This window comes from Doryrhamphus excisus, chromosome 7, assembly GCF_030265055.1.
Source record: "Doryrhamphus excisus isolate RoL2022-K1 chromosome 7, RoL_Dexc_1.0, whole genome shotgun sequence".
In the NCBI taxonomy this organism is placed as follows: domain Eukaryota; kingdom Metazoa; phylum Chordata; class Actinopteri; order Syngnathiformes; family Syngnathidae; genus Doryrhamphus; species Doryrhamphus excisus.
In genome coordinates, this window is record NC_080472.1 from 21292118 (window position 1) to 21311497 (window position 19380).

Below are 19380 nucleotides of genomic sequence, written 5' to 3' on the forward strand. Positions count from 1 at the left end.
ACAACAAAATGCATGAAAAATATTTTATTTTGTTTTTTATTACAAATGCCCCCTCCCTCACACACATACTTGTTAGTAAAAATTGTGACTAAACAGTGAAAAATGCAGATTATACATTTGAATGCATAGTTTCATACATGGACACACAAAAATGAGATGTCGTCGTCCAGTCAAAACCAGGAATTAAAGGGAAAAATTTTACCCATCATCCACCAGCATTCTCTGTTCTGTGCCTTTTTAAAGATATCCAAACAGCTAAAAAAAAAAAAAAGACGCAGCAGGAAGTTCATGGATGAAGGTACTCACCGATGTAGAAAATATCGACTCCTTTGAACGCATCCACCACGGCAATCTTTACTACTGTAAACACACCACGCCGTCATGCTTACGTCATGCTACGTGGCTAGCTTCACCGATATCTTTAGCAAGCACAGAAAAGAGAGGCATAAGAATTGCGGAGAAGGGGCAAAATTCCCTCAAAAGTTGACTTTTTAAATATTAAAGCGGAAAAAAAAACGAAAATGTGTTTGTACGGCGTACACTCCATCATAACAATGCAAACGAAGTCAATGATTGAAGCGACCATAAAAAAAAATGGAAGGTTCCGTATTGCAATATGGAGTGGAAAAGACGTACAAACACGTTTGCTTTGGAATATCCACCATTTTTAATGAGAGGAAATGACTTAAGGCGACTTGAGCTGTACAATCAAAAACAATTAGAGCCCTTTAGGGAGAAGAAAGTCAGAAAGCAGAAGAGGTCGCGCGTTCAAACGCCTCAGAAGTCGACGGCAATGAGATGATGATAAAATCAAGTCAGGGCCACCCGTCGCCTGCTGACCAGTCCGTAAACTAAACACCTCACTGGAAATCACTCCGCAATTTGGTTGTTTTTTTTTGGTCATTTTGCAAAGCCTGATTGGTCAGATTTATTTGAAGATTGAAAAGAATTAATTTTGGCTGAAAAAAAAGAACAATTTGGTATTTGGGTTATTTTTGGGAACATTCGGGAGCGTTATTTTCCTTTGGCGAGCGAGGCAGGTTTTCTTTTTTTTTCCTTTTCAGGCGGAGATGGTCACTTGGTCGAGGCTCGGGGTGGATGGTCTCTGCTCGTCTTCGTCGTCTGCTTTCAGGAGCGGGGAGAGGTCCGCATCTCCCCCCGCCTCCTCCCGCCGGGCAAGCCGTCAGTCACGGTGGGCGGGGCCCGGTGGCGTGATGCTGAAGACTCGGATGTGCAGGTGGCCGGCGATCTGGAGGCACACGCCCGTGCAGTAGCGAGTCAGGTCCACAAGGGAGAGCACCTGAGGACGGGAGGAGGAGGTTAGTTGGACTTAACAAGAAAAGCACACCATACATGCTAACGTTTACATGCTAACACTTGGCATGATAGTGATAAGCGTTTATATAATAGTCTACCAGTGAAAACGGCTACAAATACCACAATTCTAACGTTAGCATTCTACAAATGCTAATGCTAAAATGCTAACACCTAACATGAAAGTGCTTAAATATGTGTCTACCTATGAAAACGGCTATAATTCTAACGTTAGCATTCTACAAATGCTAATGTTACAATGCTAACACCTAACATGAAAGTTTTTAAATATGTGTCTACCTATGAAAACGGCTAGAAATGCTAACATTTCCATGCTAACACTTGGCATGATAGCGATAAGTGTTTATATAATAGTCTACCAGTGAAACAGCTACAAATACTACAATTCTAATGTTAGCATTCTACAAATGCTAATGTTAAAATGCTAACACCTAACATGAAAGTGTTTAAATATATGTCTACCTATGAAAACGGCTAGACATGCTAACATTTTCATGCTAACACTTGGCATGATAGTGATAAGCGTTTATATAATAGTCTACCAGTGAAAACGGCTACAAATACTACAATTCTAACGTTAGCATTCTACAAATGCTAATGCTAAAATGCTAACACCTAACATGAAAGTGCTTAAATATGTGTCTACCTATGAAAACGGCTAGAAATGCTAACATTTCCATGCTAACACTTGGCATGATAGCGATAAGTGTTTATATAATAGTCTACCAGTGAAAACAGCTACAAATACCACAATTCTAACGTTAGCATTCTACAAATGCTAATGTTAAAATGCTAACACCTAACATGAAAGTGCTTAAATATGTGTCTACCTATGAAAACGGCTAGAAATGCTAACATTTGCATGATAGTGATAAGTGTTTATATAATAGTCTACCAGTGAAAACAGCTACAAATACTACAATTCTAAAGTTAGCATTCTACAAATGCTAATGTTAAAATGCTAACACCGAACATGAAAGTTTTTAAATGTGTCTCCCTATGAAAACAGCTAGCAATGCTAACATTTCCATACTAACACTTGGCATGATAGCGATAAGCGTTTATATAATAGTCTACCAGTGAAAACAGCTACAAATACTACAATTCTAACGTTAGCATTCTACAAATGCTAATGTTAAAATGCTAACACCTAACATGAAAGTTTTTAAATGTGTCTACCTATGAAAACAGCTAGCAATGCTAACAAATGCTCATGCTAACACCTAACATGAAAGTGTTTAAATGTGTCTCCCCATAAAAACGGCTAGAAATGCTAACATTAGCATGCTAACACTTGGCATGATAGTGACAAGCGTTTATATATAATTGTCTACCAGCGAAAACTGCTACAAATACTACAGTTCTGACATTAGCATTTGTAGAATGCTAATGTTAGAAATGCTAACATTAGCATGCTAACATGTAGCATAATGGTGCTGAATGTAATTCTCCGATAATCAAGTGCGAGGGCAATCACCCACCATGGCGATCCACAGGACGATGTGCTCATCGATGAAGCTGTTGAAGTACTGGTTGAGGAAGAGGAGGCCCGGTCCGATGAAGGCCGTGTCGGGGAGGTGCAGCTCGCTCTTCGTCATGTGCGCCACCTCGGAGAAGACCGAGAAGCAAAAAAAAAAAAAAGTTCAATTCCACGCACGGCAAGCGCTGCGATGGAAGCCCTACCACAAGCTTGTTGGAGATCTTGGAGACGACCATGCCGAACGCCAGCAGGTAGAGACACGGGTGATGCTCGAAGAGACGGCTGGACGACTTCTTGAAGATGATGAAGGCCAGCGTGAGGATGAGGCCGATGTGCAAGCCGGGACTCAGCACGCTGGTGTCCTGCCGGATACGACCGTGTTAGACGCGGCGTCGCCGATCTTCACCGTTATAATCAAACTCTAACAACGCTTACCGCCACCGTGGAGCCGTTTTTACCGACGCCGCCGTTCAAGATGACGTGGAAGTAGTTGTGGCAGGAGTAGACGGCGCCTCCGATGATGCCCATGATGGGGAAGACGTACAGCTTCAGTCCGACGAGGGGCAACTTTGGCACAAACACGAATAAAACATAACGAAGACCGAAGACTCAAAACAGGAAGTCCCTCCTACTTGGCTCATCGGGGGACAAAAAGTTCGCTTTAAGTTTACCGTGCTTTGCCAAAGGCTCACACCCCCGAATGCCGACATCAGGTACATGGTGATGATGGCGAACTGCACCTCGGTGACGTCCACCCTGCCGTGAGAAGAAGACTCAGGTAAGCGTTCCCGCACAAAACGACCGACTCTCAGCACTCACAAGCCGAAGCGCAGGGTTCCCGACACGTAGGTCTGCCAATGGGCGCAGAAGAACATGAACATCCCGATGAAGCCGCAGAAGAAGATCCAGTATGGGTATCTGCCGATGCCGCAGGAGATGCACGTGCCCACGGCGACAAACACTGCGACACCACATCGTCTCGTTAAATCACACAACACAACGTTCAAAGCGCCGCCATTTTGTGCCGCAACCTGTGGAGACGGCGTCGCAGCCGTGGTCGAAGAGCTCGCCCAGAGCGGAGCTGCTGTTTGTGCGGCGGGCCTGCTTGCCGTCGATGGCGTCCAGAGACTGGTACACGAAGAGACCCAGGGCACTCAGAATGAAGACCCCGGCTGGAGCCTGAAGGGGGGACGGGAATCATTGCAAATTGGAAAAATGGAAAATGGCGGATACGAGGGTTAGCGCGCAGACCTCACAGCTAGGAGACCCGAGTTCAATCCCACCCTCGGCCATCTCTCCGGCCATCACATTCCAAAAAACATGCTAGGTTAATTAGCCGCTCCAAATTGTCCATAGGTATGAATGTGAGTGTGAATGGTTGTTTGTCTATATGTGCCCTGTGATTGGCTGGCTGGCCACCAGTCCTGGGTGGACCCCACCTCTCGCCCGAAGACAGCTGGGATAGGCTCCAGCACCCCTCCGTGACCCTCGTGAGGAATTTGTTTGGAATTATGTTTACATTCTTCCATTTTTTTTAAGCTAACGGTAAATTTACATTAGTAGTCGATGGCGCTAGCTAGTTCTCGCTGTTTAGTCTCATTCAGGAAGTGACCTCATCGGGGTTACAAAGGCTTCCCCAGGTAGATGGTGGACTTGGTTCAGTAGATTTTTCATTCAAATAGTAGTCATGACAAAATGTTGTGTTGCTGCTGGATGTTCTGTGATACTGGAGGTTTGGCTTTAAGACAACAATGGAAGATGATGGATGCCCGCATCTTGTTCTGTTCTTTACCCGAAGACAGCTGGGATAGGCTCCAGCAACCTCTGCGACCCTCGTAAGGATAAGCAGTATAAATTGAATGAATTTGTTTGGAATTATGTTTACATTCTTCCTTTTTTTTTAAGCTAACAGTAAATTGGCAAAATTACATTAGTAGTCGATGGCGCTAGCTAGCTCTCGCTGTTTAGTCTCATTCAGGAAGTGACCTCATCGGGGTTACAAAGGCTTCCCCAGGTAGATGGTGGACTTGGTTCAGTAGATTTTTCATTCAAATAGTAGTCATGCCAAAATGTTGTGTTGCTGCTGGATGTTCTGTGATACTGGAGGTTTGGCTTTAAGACAATAATGGACGGCATCCCCTCATCAGCGTTCCTTTGCGTCTCCCTTCGCCGAGCAGCTGATGTATTTTATATGTGAAATATCCGACTCACTCCAAGTCCGTGAATGCATCTCGACTGCGTTCTGACTGCTGATTGGATGAGCTAGGAAGGGGGCGGGAGGCTAGTCAGTCAAATCAAACCATGTGATTAGCGGTAGCATAGCGACATTTTTTACAGCGAGGAGAGCGCCATCGCTGGACCATCAAAACACTGCGCTTTCAGTCTCGCGTCTCCAAATACCAGAAAAATCTCCCAACGCCGCCAGGAAAGCTAGTCGCTAGCCGCTTTTGAGAAAATAAGTCAACAAGAGGATTTAGAAAGTCGCCAGATTACACTTTTTTTTCAGCAAAGTAATGCTCCCAACTATTTTTTTTAACTGAAAAAAAAGACAAAATGTCTCTTGATTGAAAAGGTTGCCGACTCCCGGGCCTTAACAATGCTGATAATGTGTGTAAATAACATTTGCGTTCTTGGCCGCAGCTCTACAATCTGTGTCACTTCCTCACATGACATCTCACTTGTTGACGTGGATTAGGTTAATTTAATCTCAATCTTTGGACTTTGAGTCCGACTGTTAGCAAGACGTTTTGATAATCACACCCTTCAGGCTGGCTGGACAGGTTAAGCTCCGTGTCAACTTCCGGATTAGTGACGTCAGCTAAGGTGACAGGAAACTTGACTATAGTGGCAAAGTTGATGCTAAAGCTTTTAGCCTCCGTTACTAGATGCTGAGACACCCCCTAAAATGAAAGCAGCTAAAATAATAATATAAACAAAAGCAGCTTTGTCGTCCTCGTTGATGTTTTTTTGCTAGCTAGCAGCAACACTGCATCACGTGATCCATGACTGGCAGACAACAACAGGTCTACTTTGCCAGAGCGTACCAGAAAGGCCTCATAAGGGACCTCCACAGCACAATCACATATATTCCACGCTCTTGTCACAGAGTCCGATCCAAAATACTTATTTACAAAATCGGCTTTTGTGCTGCCTCGTTCAATAAATCATTGCATGGCTTAATCGGGAATCGATTAGTCGAGGCTCATCTGATACTTCTTAAAGCGGAGCCGCGATGAAATAATGCAAATAAATGTAAGATGTGGAGCTCCTAAACTGATTATAACAACGCCGAACGCACAATCAAACTTGTGTGATTGATACGATGTGTTCTTTAACCGCTTTCTTGCACGAATATTTTGTAAATAGTCATGAAAATGTTAAATTGCGCAATGTGTGGACGTGGTTTCGCAGAGTCTCCGTCTCAGAAACTTTATCCAAGGTCGTTTCAACTCACCTCCTCTGTGGCCGTGGGACAATAAAACACAAGCAGAAGCGTGGAGACGATGTTGACGATTAGCCCCACTATAGTCAGCGTGTTCGGGGCGACCCATGTCGGTATTTGTTGTACCAGCCAGTTCCAGTAGATCTGACACGGCGGCTCCAGCAGGGACCGACCCGAGGCGCTGTACTTGTGCTCCTCCAGCCGCTTCAGCTGCGCGCTTGACAGAGGCTCCGGCCACAGGATACTTGCCATCGTTTCCAGCCGCGGAAGAGTCCTAAAATAGACCGTCAACAAACTCGCAAAGCCTCCCGGGGGCAGAGGTTGAGATACGGACGCCTTATCTCGGCCAAAACCGAAACATAGCACCGCATTTGGCCTTTAGTGGGAGGTGAGTGTACTAGGCCATTATCAAGGCGGAACAAAAGTGGTGGCGATGACGTTTCTGGTCGAGTTGCGTCTGGACCGGAAAGGAAGCGAGGCGGTTGGAAAAGGAATTGCTCTAAAACGCTGCCAATTTGATTCGGTATGTTTTTTTTTCTTGACGAAACGCTTTCGGTCATATCTTGCCTCCACATAGCGTGTGGAAATGTATTAATATATATTCCATCTTCAGCATTTATACATCCCGTAGTAGAAGTAGAAGGTGATACTGTAACAACAGGAAGTAGTTTTCAATTCCGAGATGGTGTTTTGAAAATAAAACGATCCTGCTTATTTTTTACTTAAAACACATCTCTTTGAGTACTGGTACTCGAAAGGAAATACGTTGATTACGTGGCTATTAATTAGCCTGGTTGTTTGACTTGTGTGCATTGCTTGTCCTATAAGTTAACAGTCGTAGCAGAAACTCGACGAATGTGCTGCTCTTAATTTGAAGTTTCAAGGCAAACATCCGCTCTTAACACGGAAGTAGAGGGAGTACAATGCCCTTAATGTAAACAAATTGCATTGTAACGGATTCTGGTACTACAAACAAAGCTTTTAATTTTACAAGTGTATGTATTTAATTTATACACTATAGTTGTTTTAAAAGTCTTCAGCCAATTCAATATGCTGTATTTTAATTTTGTTTTTGAACTATTGCAGTGAAACAGAAGCTCTTTTAAAATTGTATTTTCAAAAAAATAGATACCCAGAAACAGTGGCATTGTTAAAATTGCCATTTATTGTAATCCATGGGCCATAATTACAAAGGTAAAGTCATGCACACGTGAGTGAGCCTCCATCACTGCTCAAAACATAAATATGTTCAAGTTTACTTCATGCAGAAAATAGACAAAACTACTTTTTTTAAATCCAATTTCTCTGAACAATATGATCAGAAATCATAATAGCAGTCCAATAACAGTACTTGAGTCTATTTTCATTTTTGTTGCCGTTTAGAACTTCAGTCACCACAGAAATGCCAAACATTTGTTTATACACACCTTTTTTGCCACGCTCGCCCTCAAAATATACCATCCCCGAGCACTTCCCTTTTCAAAATAATAACATTTAATGCACCACGGCTTGTGCTATTTTATTTTCACGCTTAATCAAATGAAGAAAAAGAGCTGCTGACATGCAATTTGAGCTGACTGAGACGTACAAAAAAAATGTGACACAGCATGCCACAGCACAGACCAATGTATCCACCCCCCCATGCCCCACCCCCCACTGACACTGGCCTCTGGCGAGGGACGAGGGGCATCATGAGCAGCACATTTGGGCAAAAAAAAGCTAAACAAGTCTCACTGTCTCCTTTCTACTACTTGTCTTGTTCCACCACCTTCGTCTCGTTCATGTACTTGTCAATCAGATGAAGGGGCACTCCGCGTTGCATGAGTTCGTAGAAGGTGAACCCTCCTGGGGTGGGGGTGGGGGGGGGGCAAAGAGGGACACGCGTCATCATGTCGGCAGAGACAGATGGACGGAAACATGGTTTTCGGCTGTTCCAATCCAGTCCTCCTTTATATTCATCTTCTGGAAATCTCGAGTGGGTTTGGTATCGCCTTTAAGTACTTCGCTAAATCAGTAGTGTACCATCAAGGCCTTCAATAGCATCTCTGCTGGCCTAAGTAATATCACAAGGATGTCCAAAGTGTGCCCCAGGAGGGGGAAAAGTTTGTTTTAAAAAAATGTACAGACAAAAAAACGAGAATAATTATGCGTCATAATTTTATGAGGAGAAATAGCATCATTTAAAAAGGGATTGTAATTTTTGAAAAATCAGGTTGGGGAAAATTTATAATATGGGAATATTGTGGGAATAAAGTCATAACATTAAAACAAGAAAATTAACAGGAAGAAAGTTAAAATAATTGGAAAATTAAAATAAAAAAAACAGCTGTCATATTCTAAGAAAAAAAGATGCTATTTTCATGGGAATTAATGTGTCATATGAGGAAAAATAATGTGATTTTAAAATATTTTAAATTATATTTTAAATTATATTATTATTATAATTATTATAATTAATTGTAATTTAATTTGAAAATATTTCAAGACGTTATTGTTTCAAAAGTTGTAAGATGAGTTTGGAGTTGTTTTGATACTTGCTAAAGGTTTGGTAACTAGCTTACTGCTACAGTATATTCTTATATGCTACAGTCATATTCTAACAAGAAAAAAAGATGTTATTTTTACGAGAATTAATGTGTCATATGAGGAAAAATAATGTAATTTTTATGAAAATATTTCAAAAAGTTATTGTTTCAAAAGTTACAAGATGAGTTTGGAGTTGTTTTGATACTCGCTAAAGGTTTGGTAGCTAGCTTACTGCTATTCTTATATGCTACAGTCATATTCGAACAAGAAAAAAGATGCTATTTTCACGAGAATTAATGTGTCATAGGAGGAAAAATAATGTAATTATAGTTAAAATGTTTCAAAAGTTGTAAGATGAGTTTGGAGTTGTTTTGATACTTGCTAAAGGTTTGGTAGCTAGCTTACTGCTACAGTATATTCTTATATGCTACAGTCATATTCTAACAAGAAAAAAAGATGCTTTTTTTACGAGAATTAATGTGTCATATGGGGGAAAAATAATGTAATTTTAGTTAAAATATTTCAAAATGTGATTGTTTCAAAAATTGTAAGACGAGTTTGGAGTTATTTTGATACTTGCTAAAGGTTTGGTAGCTAGCTTGCTGCTACAATATATTCTTATATGCTACAGTCATATTCTAACAAGAAAAAATGCTATTTTTACGAGAATTAATGTGTCATATTGGGAAATTAATGTAATTTTCATTAAAATATTTCAAAATGTTATTGTTTCAAAAGATGTAAGATGAGTTTGGAGTTGTCTTGATACTTGCTAAAGGTTTGGTAGCTAGCTTACTGCTACAGTATATTCTTATATGCTACAGTCATATTCTAACAAGAAAAAAAGATGCTATTTTCACGAGAATTAATGTGTCATATTGGGAAAAATAATGTAATTTTAGTTAAAATATTTCAAAATGTTATTGTTTCAAAAATTGTAAGATGAGTTTGGAGTTGTTTTGATACTTGCTAAAGGTTTGGTAGCTAGCTTACTGCTACAGTATATTCTTATATGCTACAGTCATTCTAACAAGAAAAAAATATGCTATTTTACGAGAATTAATGTGTCATATGGGGAAAAATAATGTAATTTTAGTTGAAATATTTCAAAACGTGATTGTTTCAAAAATTGTAAGACGAGTTTGGAGTTGTCTTGATACTTGCTAAAGGTTTGGTAGCTAGCTTACTGCTATTCTTATATGCTACAGTCATATTCGAACAAGAAAAAAGATGCTATTTTCACGAGAATTAATGTGTCATAGGAGGAAAAATAATGTAATTATAGTTAAAATGTTTCAAAAGTTGTAAGATGAGTTTGGAGTTGTTTTGATACTTGCGAAAGGTTTGGTAGCTAGCTTACTGCTACAGTATATTCTTATATGCTACAGTCATATTCGAACAAGAAAAAAAGATGCTATTTTTACGAGAATTAATGTAATTTTTGTTGAAATATTTCAAAACGTTATTGTTTCAAAAAAAATTGTAAGACGAGTTTGGAGTTGTTTTGATACATGCTAAAGGTTTGGTAGCTAGCTTACTGCTACAGTATATTCTTTTGAGTGGGGATGCGCCGATCATCCATGAGTGAGCTTTGCTGATATCGATACTAATCGCATGATTAACTGACAGTGGTCACTAGATCAGAGTGAGTTTTGATGGGGCTTAACTTATTTTTACACTTGTGAAAAGTGAAAGTCGTGACTGGGTGAACATTGAGTGTATTCGGCTGCTCTCTTGTTGTTTTAAAGTACTCCAAACAAAGTAGGACTGAACTGGGACACCATCTGCGTCTGCTGAGGCTTGCATAAAAGGGGGGGGGGGGTAAAGCGTTTTGTTTTGAAGGTAAATAAACGCACACATAGCCGCTTTGCACAAATACTCATGCGGCACAGAAAGAATCCTTAAAAAAAAAAAAGCTTCGTACGTACGGACTTCCTGTTTAGCTACTAAAACATTGTACTCACCTCACGTCACAATACTGCAACCAGTGAAAATACACAAAAACAAAGTAGTCCACCTATGAGGCTTCATGCAAATCCCTGTCACGTTAATGGCTGCGTTCCTGCGAGGAATAGCGACCCGCGTTCCCACCCAACTCAGACAGTTAGGAATAATGAATGACATAAGCTTCATATGCCAGATCCATATGAAAGCTTACCTTTTATGAGAACAAACATATTCATGATTCTTGAGTGTGGACTGGGGGGAGAGAGAAGAGAAGAGGGGTTAACATAAAAGTTTTACGTGGGGTTATATGTAGCGCTCCAGGGAATACCGTTACTGGACTCTTTTTATATGGAGGAGTTAACCAGGGATAGTCGCTGGTAAAAAAAAAAACAACAAAAAAAAAAACATTACAACGTGTCAAAGTAGTGAGGATGGAGAAGATGGGAGAACTTCCAAGGTTGGTGATGGACACGTGTCATCGGGTAGGACATGACTACGACACTTGGATGGAGCTAACATTAGCTTGTGTGAATCGGTCATACAGGCATCTACTGCTGTGTGCTCCACCCGGGAACATCAGGTTAGCTTGGTCAGGGGTTTCATTCACACGCTAGACTCGTGTACGGGGGGGTATGTGGAGATCAGGAGAACATGTCAAAGGTCCCTGACGTGGATGGGAAATTGGCAAAGATTGTCGTGACGGACGGGCTCCACGGGGTCCACCCTGGATTGGTGGCCAGCCAATCACAGGGCTCGTTTCGACCACCAACCATTCCCATCACGTTCATGTAGAACATAAATACATAAAATATCAAACGTTTTGAAGCAAATAAAGTCAGGGACCCTTTCAGGATATTAATGACAAAAAAGAACAGATACTTACACGTCCTTGTAGGCCAGTCCGTTTCATTTTCCACAACACTCATGACAAACACTGGCACACTCTTTTGAATTTTGGCCCCCACCCCAAAAAAAATCTATTCAGGGTCTCGCAAGTACAGTTTGTCAGAAACAGTAATACTAACCGTCGGGAGCACCACAGTATATTGTATCTGTCGGGAGCGCCACAGTAATGTATCTGTCAGGAGCGCCACAGTGTTAAATCTGTCGGGAGCACCACAGTGTTACTATATCTGTCAGGAGCGCCACCGTACGATATCTGTCGGGAGCGCCACCGTATTATTTTATCTGTCGGGAGCGCCACAGTATATTGTATCTGTCGGGAGCGCCACAGTATTATATCTGTCGAGAGAGCCACAGTATTATAGTTTCTGTCGGGAGCGCCACAGTATTATATCTGTCGGGAGCGCCACAGTATTATATCTGTCGGGAGCGCCACAGTATTATATCTGTCGGGAGCGCCACAGTATAATATCTGTCGGGAGCGCCACAGTGTTACTACATCTGTCGGGAGCGCCACAGTACGATATCTGTCGGGAGCGCCACAGTATTATAGTGTCTGTCGGGAGCGCCACAGTATATTGTGTCTGTCGGGAGCGCCACAGTGTTATATCCGTCGGGAGCGCCACAGTCTTATATCCGTCGGGAGCGCCACAGTATTATATGTGTCGGGAGCGCCACAGTATATTGTATCTGTCGGGAGCGCCACAGTGTTATATCTGTCGGGAGCGCCACAGTGTTATATCTGTCGGGAGCGCCACAGTGTTATATCTGTCGGGAGCGCCACAGTACGATATCTGTCGGGAGCGCCACAGTATTATAGTGTCTGTCGGGAGCGCCACAGTATATTGTGTCTGTCGGGAGCGCCACAGTGTTATATGTGTGGGGAGCGCCACAGTCTTATATCCGTCGGGAGCGCCACAGTCTTATATCCGTCGGGAGCGCCACAGTATTATATGTGTCGGGAGCGCCACAGTATATTGTATCTGTCGGGAGCGCCACAGTGTTATATCTGTCGGGAGCGCCACAGTGTTATATCTGTCGGGAGCGCCACAGTATTATATCTGTCGGGAGCGCCACAGTATAATATCTGTCGGGAGCGCCACAGTATAATATCTGTCGGGAGCGCCACAGTATAATATCTGTCGGGAGCGCCACAGTACTATATCTGTCGGGAGCGCCACAGTACTATATCTGTCGGGAGCGCCACAGTATATTGCATCTGTCGGGAGCGCCACAGTATATTGTATCTGTCGGGAGCGCCACAGTACTATATCTGTCGGAAGCGCCACAGTACTATATCTGTCGGGAGCGCCACAGTATTATAGTATCTGTCGGGAGCGCCACAGTATTATATCTGTCGGGAGCGCCACAGTATTATAGTATCTGTCGGGAGCGCCACAGTACGATATCTGTCGGGAGCGCCACAGTACGATATCTGTCGGGACCGCCACAGTACTACATCTGTCGGGACCGCCACAGTACTATATCTGTCGGGACCGCCACAGTATTATAGTATCTGTCGGGACCGCCACAGTGTTATATCCGTCGGGAGCGCCACAGTGTTATATCCGTCGGGAGCGCCACAGTGTTATATCCGTCGGGAGCGCCACAGTGTTATATCCGTCGGGAGCGCCACAGTGTTATATGTGTCGGGCGCGCCACAGTGTTATATGTGTCGGGCGCGCCACAGTGTTATATGTGTCGGGTGCGCCACAATATATTGTATCTGTCGGGAGCGCCACAGTGTTATATGTGTGGGGAGCGCCACGGCATTATGTCTGCGGGGAGCGCCACAGTGTTATATCTGTCGGGAGCGCCACAGTGTTATATCTGTCGGGAGCGCCACAGTATTATAGTGTCTGTCGGGAGCGCCACAGTATATTGTATCTGTCGGGAGCGCCACAGTGTTATATGTATGGGGAGCGCCACAGTCTTATATCCGTCGGGAGCGCCACAGTATTATATCCGTCGGGAGCGCCACAGTGTTATATCCGTCGGGAGCGCCACAGTGTTATATCCGTCGGGAGCGCCACAGTGTTATATCCGTCGGGAGCGCCACAGTGTTATATCCGTCGGGAGCGCCACAGTGTTATATCCGTCGGGAGCGCCACAGTACTAAATTGCTATCACTTATGGTTGACTATAGCTCATGGCTTCCCTTGTTGTTTGTTTGCCACGTAGTCCAAAGAGGGTCCAGATGGAAAACTCGATGCCGCCCAGACTCCACCTCCAGCACCCCCCAGGTAAGCGGTTCGAGACCCCCGCTTGACACCATCCATAAGTCGTCTATGATGTTGATTGTTTTCACTTCCATGAATCTTGGGGAGACCAAAAACCCAAAGAGGTGCCAGACTAACACAGTACCCTCACCCAGATCCACACTGACCTTTAACCTCCAGCTTACACTCCACCTGGGCCTCCCCCAAGTCGTTGATGGCCTTGCAGGTGTACATGCCGCCATCGTAAGGGCTGGGCTTCCTGATCTCCAGGGTGCACACGCCTTGGTTGCTGAACATGCGGTATCGCGGGTCGTCCAGGATGGTTATCTTGTTCTTCATCCAGGTCACCTTGGGCTGCGGGCGGATACACAAGCATCAGCACCAGTACCACACTTGAGATTCCTTTTCGGATCCTTCCGTGGGTTCTTCACCTACCTTGGGGTTAGCACGTACGCTGCAGTTGAGGGTGGCGTTGTAGCCGGCGATGGCGAACGTGTTTATCAGCGGCTGTGTGAACTTGGGCGCTTCGTTGAAGTCGTGGTCGTTGTACTCGGGAATTTTCACCTGCATGCCTTTGGTGGAACGATAAAGGTTGTGGACCATCCTGAGCGATATCGAGATATCGATGAGTCCTACCTTCTTTAACGATGAGGGCGCTTTTCTTGGTTTGCGTGGCCGATTCACTGAGTCCGCACATGTTCTCCGAGAAGACCCTGAAGTAGTACTCGTTCCCGACCACCAGTTCAGTGATGGCGATGAAGGTGCGATGGTAGTGCTGGATGCATGTGTACCACTCCTACATCCAGAAGGTCCAAACATGTCAATGCTACATGCTACTATGACGTTCCATGATGATGACAACTGGGTTTCGGAATGTACCATTGTTTTCTTGTCCGCCTTCTGAATGGTGTAGCCTGTTATCTGTGCATTGCCGTTATCTCGTGGGGGCGTCCAGCTCAGGGCCACATTTTCTCCCCATACGTCCTCGATTGTCACACACTGGGGGGGCCCGGGGAGATCTAACAATGGGAAAATGGGAATGGTGTTATTTCATTTGAACATGCATCAGATCACATAATCAGTTCACAGTTCCACATGTCCAAAAGGAGTAGGAAGAAGCAAAGCTTATTAAATCCTACCCCTCCATCTGGTACTTTTACAATCTGTAACTCTTACATTTGTTCACTTTCTGCTTTCCTAATATAGTTTAAGTTTTTTATTATTTTAATTTTAATTTTAATTTTAATTTTAATTTTAATTTTAATTTTAATTTTAATTTTAATTTTAATTTTAATTTTAATTTTAATTTTAATTTTAATTTTAATTTTAATTTTAAAATTTAATTAATTAAATGTTTTTATTTAGTATTTATTATTTAGTCTTGTCCAAAAGGAGTAGGAAGAAGCAAAGCTTATTAAATCCTACCCCTCCATCTGGTACTTTTACAATCAGTAACTGATACATTTGTTCACTTCCTGCTTTCCTAATTAAATTAAATTAAATTTAATTTAATTTAATTTAATTTAATTTAATTTAATTTAATTTAATTTAATTTAATTTAATTTAATTTAATTTTTAATTTAATTTTTATTTTAATTTTAATTTTTATTTTTATTTTTATTTTTATTTTTATTTTTATTTTTATTTTTATTTTAATTTTTATTTTTATTTTTATTTTTATTTTAATTTTTAATTTAATTTTTAATTTTAATTTTAATTTTAATTTTAATTTTAATTTTAATTTTAATTTTAATTTTAATTTTAATTTTAATTTTAATTTTAATTTTAATTTTAATTTTAATTTTAATTTTAATTTTAATTTTAATTTTAATTTTAATTTTAATTTTAATTTAATTTATTTGTTTAATTAATTTAATTTAATTTATTTGTTTAATTAATTTAATTACAATTACAATTTAATTAATTAAATATTTTTATTTAGTATTTATTATTTAGTATTGGATGACATTTTTAGCTAATTGCTTATTTTTAGCCTTAAGCATCATTTTAGCTGTTTGAAGATGAACTATATCAACAAGTTAAGTATTTGTGATTTTACAAATAAGGAGTTAGTATGTTCTCTGTAGGCGGCATTATGAATTATCCTTACTGACCTTTTTTTTTTTTTTGCAAAATGAAACATTAGCATTTGAAAATGGCGTCTTTGCACATTTGACTCCCTCACCTATGATTTGTATGTCCATCACGGCCGTGTCCACGTGGTTTTCAACCTGCACCTTCATGTCGTACTTCCCAGAGTGACTGCGCTCGGCTTTACGGATGAAAATGATGCTATCGCAGTCTGTGTTGCGGATGCTGACATGAGCGGGATCTATGGGGTTACCGTCCTTCAGCCAGGTGACCTTCGGCCTTGGTTTGCCCTAGGGGGACGATGTCACGGGTGGCGATGAGACATTCTTAGCGAAGATGCGAATGTTTTGCGGTCATTGATTAATCCCTTACCATGAAGGGCACCACAATGTTGACCGCTTCTCCGACTCTTCGGGTATAGGTTTGCTTCAAGTGTCGGGGGACACGGATCTTGGGTGGTTCTGTGAGGCGTACCACCAGATTCATTACATACTTTCGTTTTCGTGGGGATTACGGTGTTGAATTGTCAGAACTTACCGATGACTTCTTTGACAAGAATCGAGTGCTGAATTGTCCGCGGGGCGCTGGCTCCGGCGGCGTTGATGGCCTTGACTCGAACTAAAATTTTGGACCCAGATGTCAGTCCGGTGATGGTGTATTTGGTCTTCTCTACCAGTTCGTCGTTAGCTGCTTTCCAGTCTTCGGCTGTTGGCAGAAATCAAACCAGATGTAAAAATGGTCGATTACCAATAATTCCTTGGCTTTCTGTTCGGTTTCCGTACTTCCTTCAAGGCAGTACTCCACTAAATAGCCATCAAGTCCAGCGGCTCCGATGGTTTCAGGTGGACGCCACTTCACGGTCACTGTTGTGTCGGTCACGTCGTCCACGACCAGCATGGTGGGTTCACTGGTCACAGCTTGGAAGACACCAATATTACTGATCAGACATTTCGGTTTTTTGACAGGAAAAGATCAAATAACAACTGCCAATCAATGGAAGCTTGATCCGTTGTCCTGGACACGTAGTGGACATTTGGGGTTCTCACCAAGGGGAGTAAACGCTTTGGACGGTTCACTCGGTTTGGACACCCCAATGGCATTAACGGCAAATATCCGTACTTCATACGGAACGCCTTCAATCATCTTCTTCGGTTCATACGAAGTTTCTTTGATCAGGTCGAAGTTAATTCTCATCCATCGGGAACTCTGCTTCTTTTTTCGCTCGATGAAGTACCCTACGAACGACAAACATCGTTACTTTGTTTGTTGCCGTGTGAAACTTTGAGGTTAGTCGGGAAATTTACCTAAAATCGGCGAACCGCCGTCGTATTTGGGAATCTCCCACGTCATAGAGCACCAATCACCTCCGATTACCGGCACCAAAGGAGCGTCTGGAGCATCAGGGATGTCTGCAGGAAGAGAAGTTTATGTAGGGATTTGAACGTGAAAATATGCGACACATCGAGTTCTGCGATGTCTTACCGACAACTTTTAATTTGATGCTAGCCGTGGCCTCACCGGCCTCGTTTTGAAGGACTATTTTGTAGTTTCCCGTGTCCTCTCGTTCCGTGATTTCAATTGTCAGACTCGTTTGATCGACATAAGTTTCAGCTCGAACGCGATGGCCGGACTCGAGAATGACCTGCGTGGACATCACGATCAATACCGGAGTCTGACTGACGTCACAGACCAGAAGACCAAAAAACCAAATTTTAACACAGACCCTTTCCCCCTTCATCCACACCACCCTTGGAGCTGGTTCTCCGCTGATGGGGATCTCTAAGCGAAGCTTGTTTCCTGCTACAATTGTCACGGTGTTATCTGGGAAGTTCAGTCCTTCCAGGTGCACCCTTGGAGGATCTAGAAAAAAGACCAAGCAACGTCTCGTGCAAGATCTTGTTACGATTTAAAGTTTATCGGAAAGTACCTATGACGTGAACCTTGGCAGATAAGCTTTGGGAGTAGCCCTCGGGTACAAAGGTGTAATCTCCAGAGTCATGAAGGGAGCTGGTTTGAACTGAAAGTTCATGAACCCTGAAAATCCGATCCGTGTTAGATCCCGGAAAGCAATATCGGGACACACGTGACAAAATGAGGTCGTACTTATTCTTGTGTATGATGTTGATGCGGTCGTTGGCCTGGATGAGTTGTCCGTTCCTGTACCATCGACCTGGAACGTTGCCCGGGTAGATCTCGCAGTGAAGCTTCAGAGGCTGACCAAGCATCACTTTGATGTCCTGCAGATCCTGATGGATCTTCAGCGGTTTTACTAGTTCATGGAGCGGGTTAATCTCACAAAGCTGAGCGGACCAAAGCTATGCTAACGGTAACGGTAATTACGTACAGTCAACCTGTATGTGACCTTCAGATGTTCCTCCGGTAGCCATAATGGAGTATGTCCCGGTGTCTTCCAAGGAGGCGTCATCAATCACCAGCATGTGTTTGGTTCCCTCGCACTTGACTCGATATCTGGATCGAACCCCCGTTGGGATCTCAACGCCATTCTTCATCCTGAAGGAAAATCGGGAACAGTGAGCGCCGACGGATCTTTATGTTCACTTGACTTTCTTGCTAATGTTTTATTACCATTTGACCTGAGCGCCTTCCTCCGACACCTCGCACTCCAGCTCGATGCGCTCGTTCACGGTGGTCTTCACGGGTTCAATTCCCTTGACGATCTTAACCGGTAACTCTACAATTCAGAAAGGCTTGCAGTGTTCAAGAGCCATCAAAGGAGTTTAACTGTGTTCCGGTTCTTCACGGTACCTTTGACAAACAGTTCCGTGGAGCACTTCTCATCTCCTGCAGCCACAGAATAGGCAGCGTCGTCGTTTAGGGTGCAGTTGTTGATGACCATAATCCTTTGCGTGCCCTTATGCTCAAATATATACCTAAACGGGATCCACTCGTTACGCCTTGAAGGAATCATCACCCGCAGCCCCGTCCCCAACTTTTTTGAACAACTTTCACTCTCAGCAACCTCCTCATGCATTTTACATCAAGACCAGACACACTGGAACGCAGAACAGGAAAGACGGAGCTGGACGAATGGACTTACTTCCTTTGACTTAAGGTCAGCGATTGGTTGGATGGAGCCAGAATGGGACCAGAGCACAGGGGGTGTACAGGAAGTGATTATGGCAGACAGGAAGGAGCATCATGACATGACATGACAGACAGACACAGACAGAGAGACGTCATGCCTGGGGGGGTAGAGGACGTAGTCAACCATGTTACAACCAAGAGAACGAGTGCTTTTTTTTTTTTTTTGGAAGGAAGGAAGTCCAGCAGATGAAGCCAGAAAACAGCAATAGCCTCCCAGATGGCTTTAGCTTAGCATGGCTTTGACACGTAGGATTTCGTCCTACAAGTCGACAATGGGATCTAATGTATGCGATGCATCTCTTATTCTTTCACACAAAGTTTATTTGAAGATG

General features: G+C 42.8%; 2 protein-coding genes across 5 annotated transcripts in view; both read right to left on the reverse strand.

Moving 5' to 3' along the window:
* Positions 1-954: 954 nt before the first annotated feature.
* On the reverse strand, positions 955-6832 carry chpt1 (choline phosphotransferase 1). The gene is made up of 8 exons (XM_058078386.1): positions 6270-6832; positions 3847-3994; positions 3635-3776; positions 3487-3571; positions 3251-3382; positions 3019-3177; positions 2817-2942; positions 955-1300 (listed from the first exon to the last, which is right to left on the reverse strand). Exons 1-8 carry the CDS (start codon positions 6507-6509, stop codon positions 1184-1186), a joined length of 1149 nt encoding a protein of 382 aa, XP_057934369.1. The 5' UTR covers positions 6510-6832; the 3' UTR covers positions 955-1183.
* A 576-nt stretch (positions 6833-7408) lies between these two features.
* Positions 7409-19380, reverse strand: part of mybpc1 (myosin binding protein C1) — a 34162-nt gene continuing 22190 nt past the window's right edge. For 3 of the 4 annotated variants that reach the window (XM_058078381.1, XM_058078380.1, XM_058078382.1), the window contains 18 exons: positions 18710-18834; positions 18530-18635; positions 18288-18454; positions 18047-18212; positions 17871-17977; positions 17667-17803; positions 17426-17585; positions 17248-17352; positions 16990-17178; positions 16726-16860; positions 16481-16648; positions 16316-16404; positions 16038-16233; positions 14732-14871; positions 14489-14648; positions 14288-14424; positions 14020-14206; positions 7409-8102 (listed from right to left, as the gene is read on the reverse strand). In XM_058078381.1, coding sequence (XP_057934364.1) covers positions 8005-8102; positions 14020-14206; positions 14288-14424; positions 14489-14648; positions 14732-14871; positions 16038-16233; positions 16316-16404; positions 16481-16648; positions 16726-16860; positions 16990-17178; positions 17248-17352; positions 17426-17585; positions 17667-17803; positions 17871-17977; positions 18047-18212; positions 18288-18454; positions 18530-18635; positions 18710-18834 — 2572 coding nt within the window. In that variant the 3' untranslated portion in view covers positions 7409-8004. Of the gene's footprint in view, positions 8103-14019; positions 14207-14287; positions 14425-14488; positions 14649-14731; positions 14872-16037; positions 16234-16315; positions 16405-16480; positions 16649-16725; positions 16861-16989; positions 17179-17247; positions 17353-17425; positions 17586-17666; positions 17804-17870; positions 17978-18046; positions 18213-18287; positions 18455-18529; positions 18636-18709; positions 18835-19001; positions 19011-19380 lie in introns of all 4 variants that reach the window. The other variant, XM_058078379.1, reaches the window with a different exon arrangement.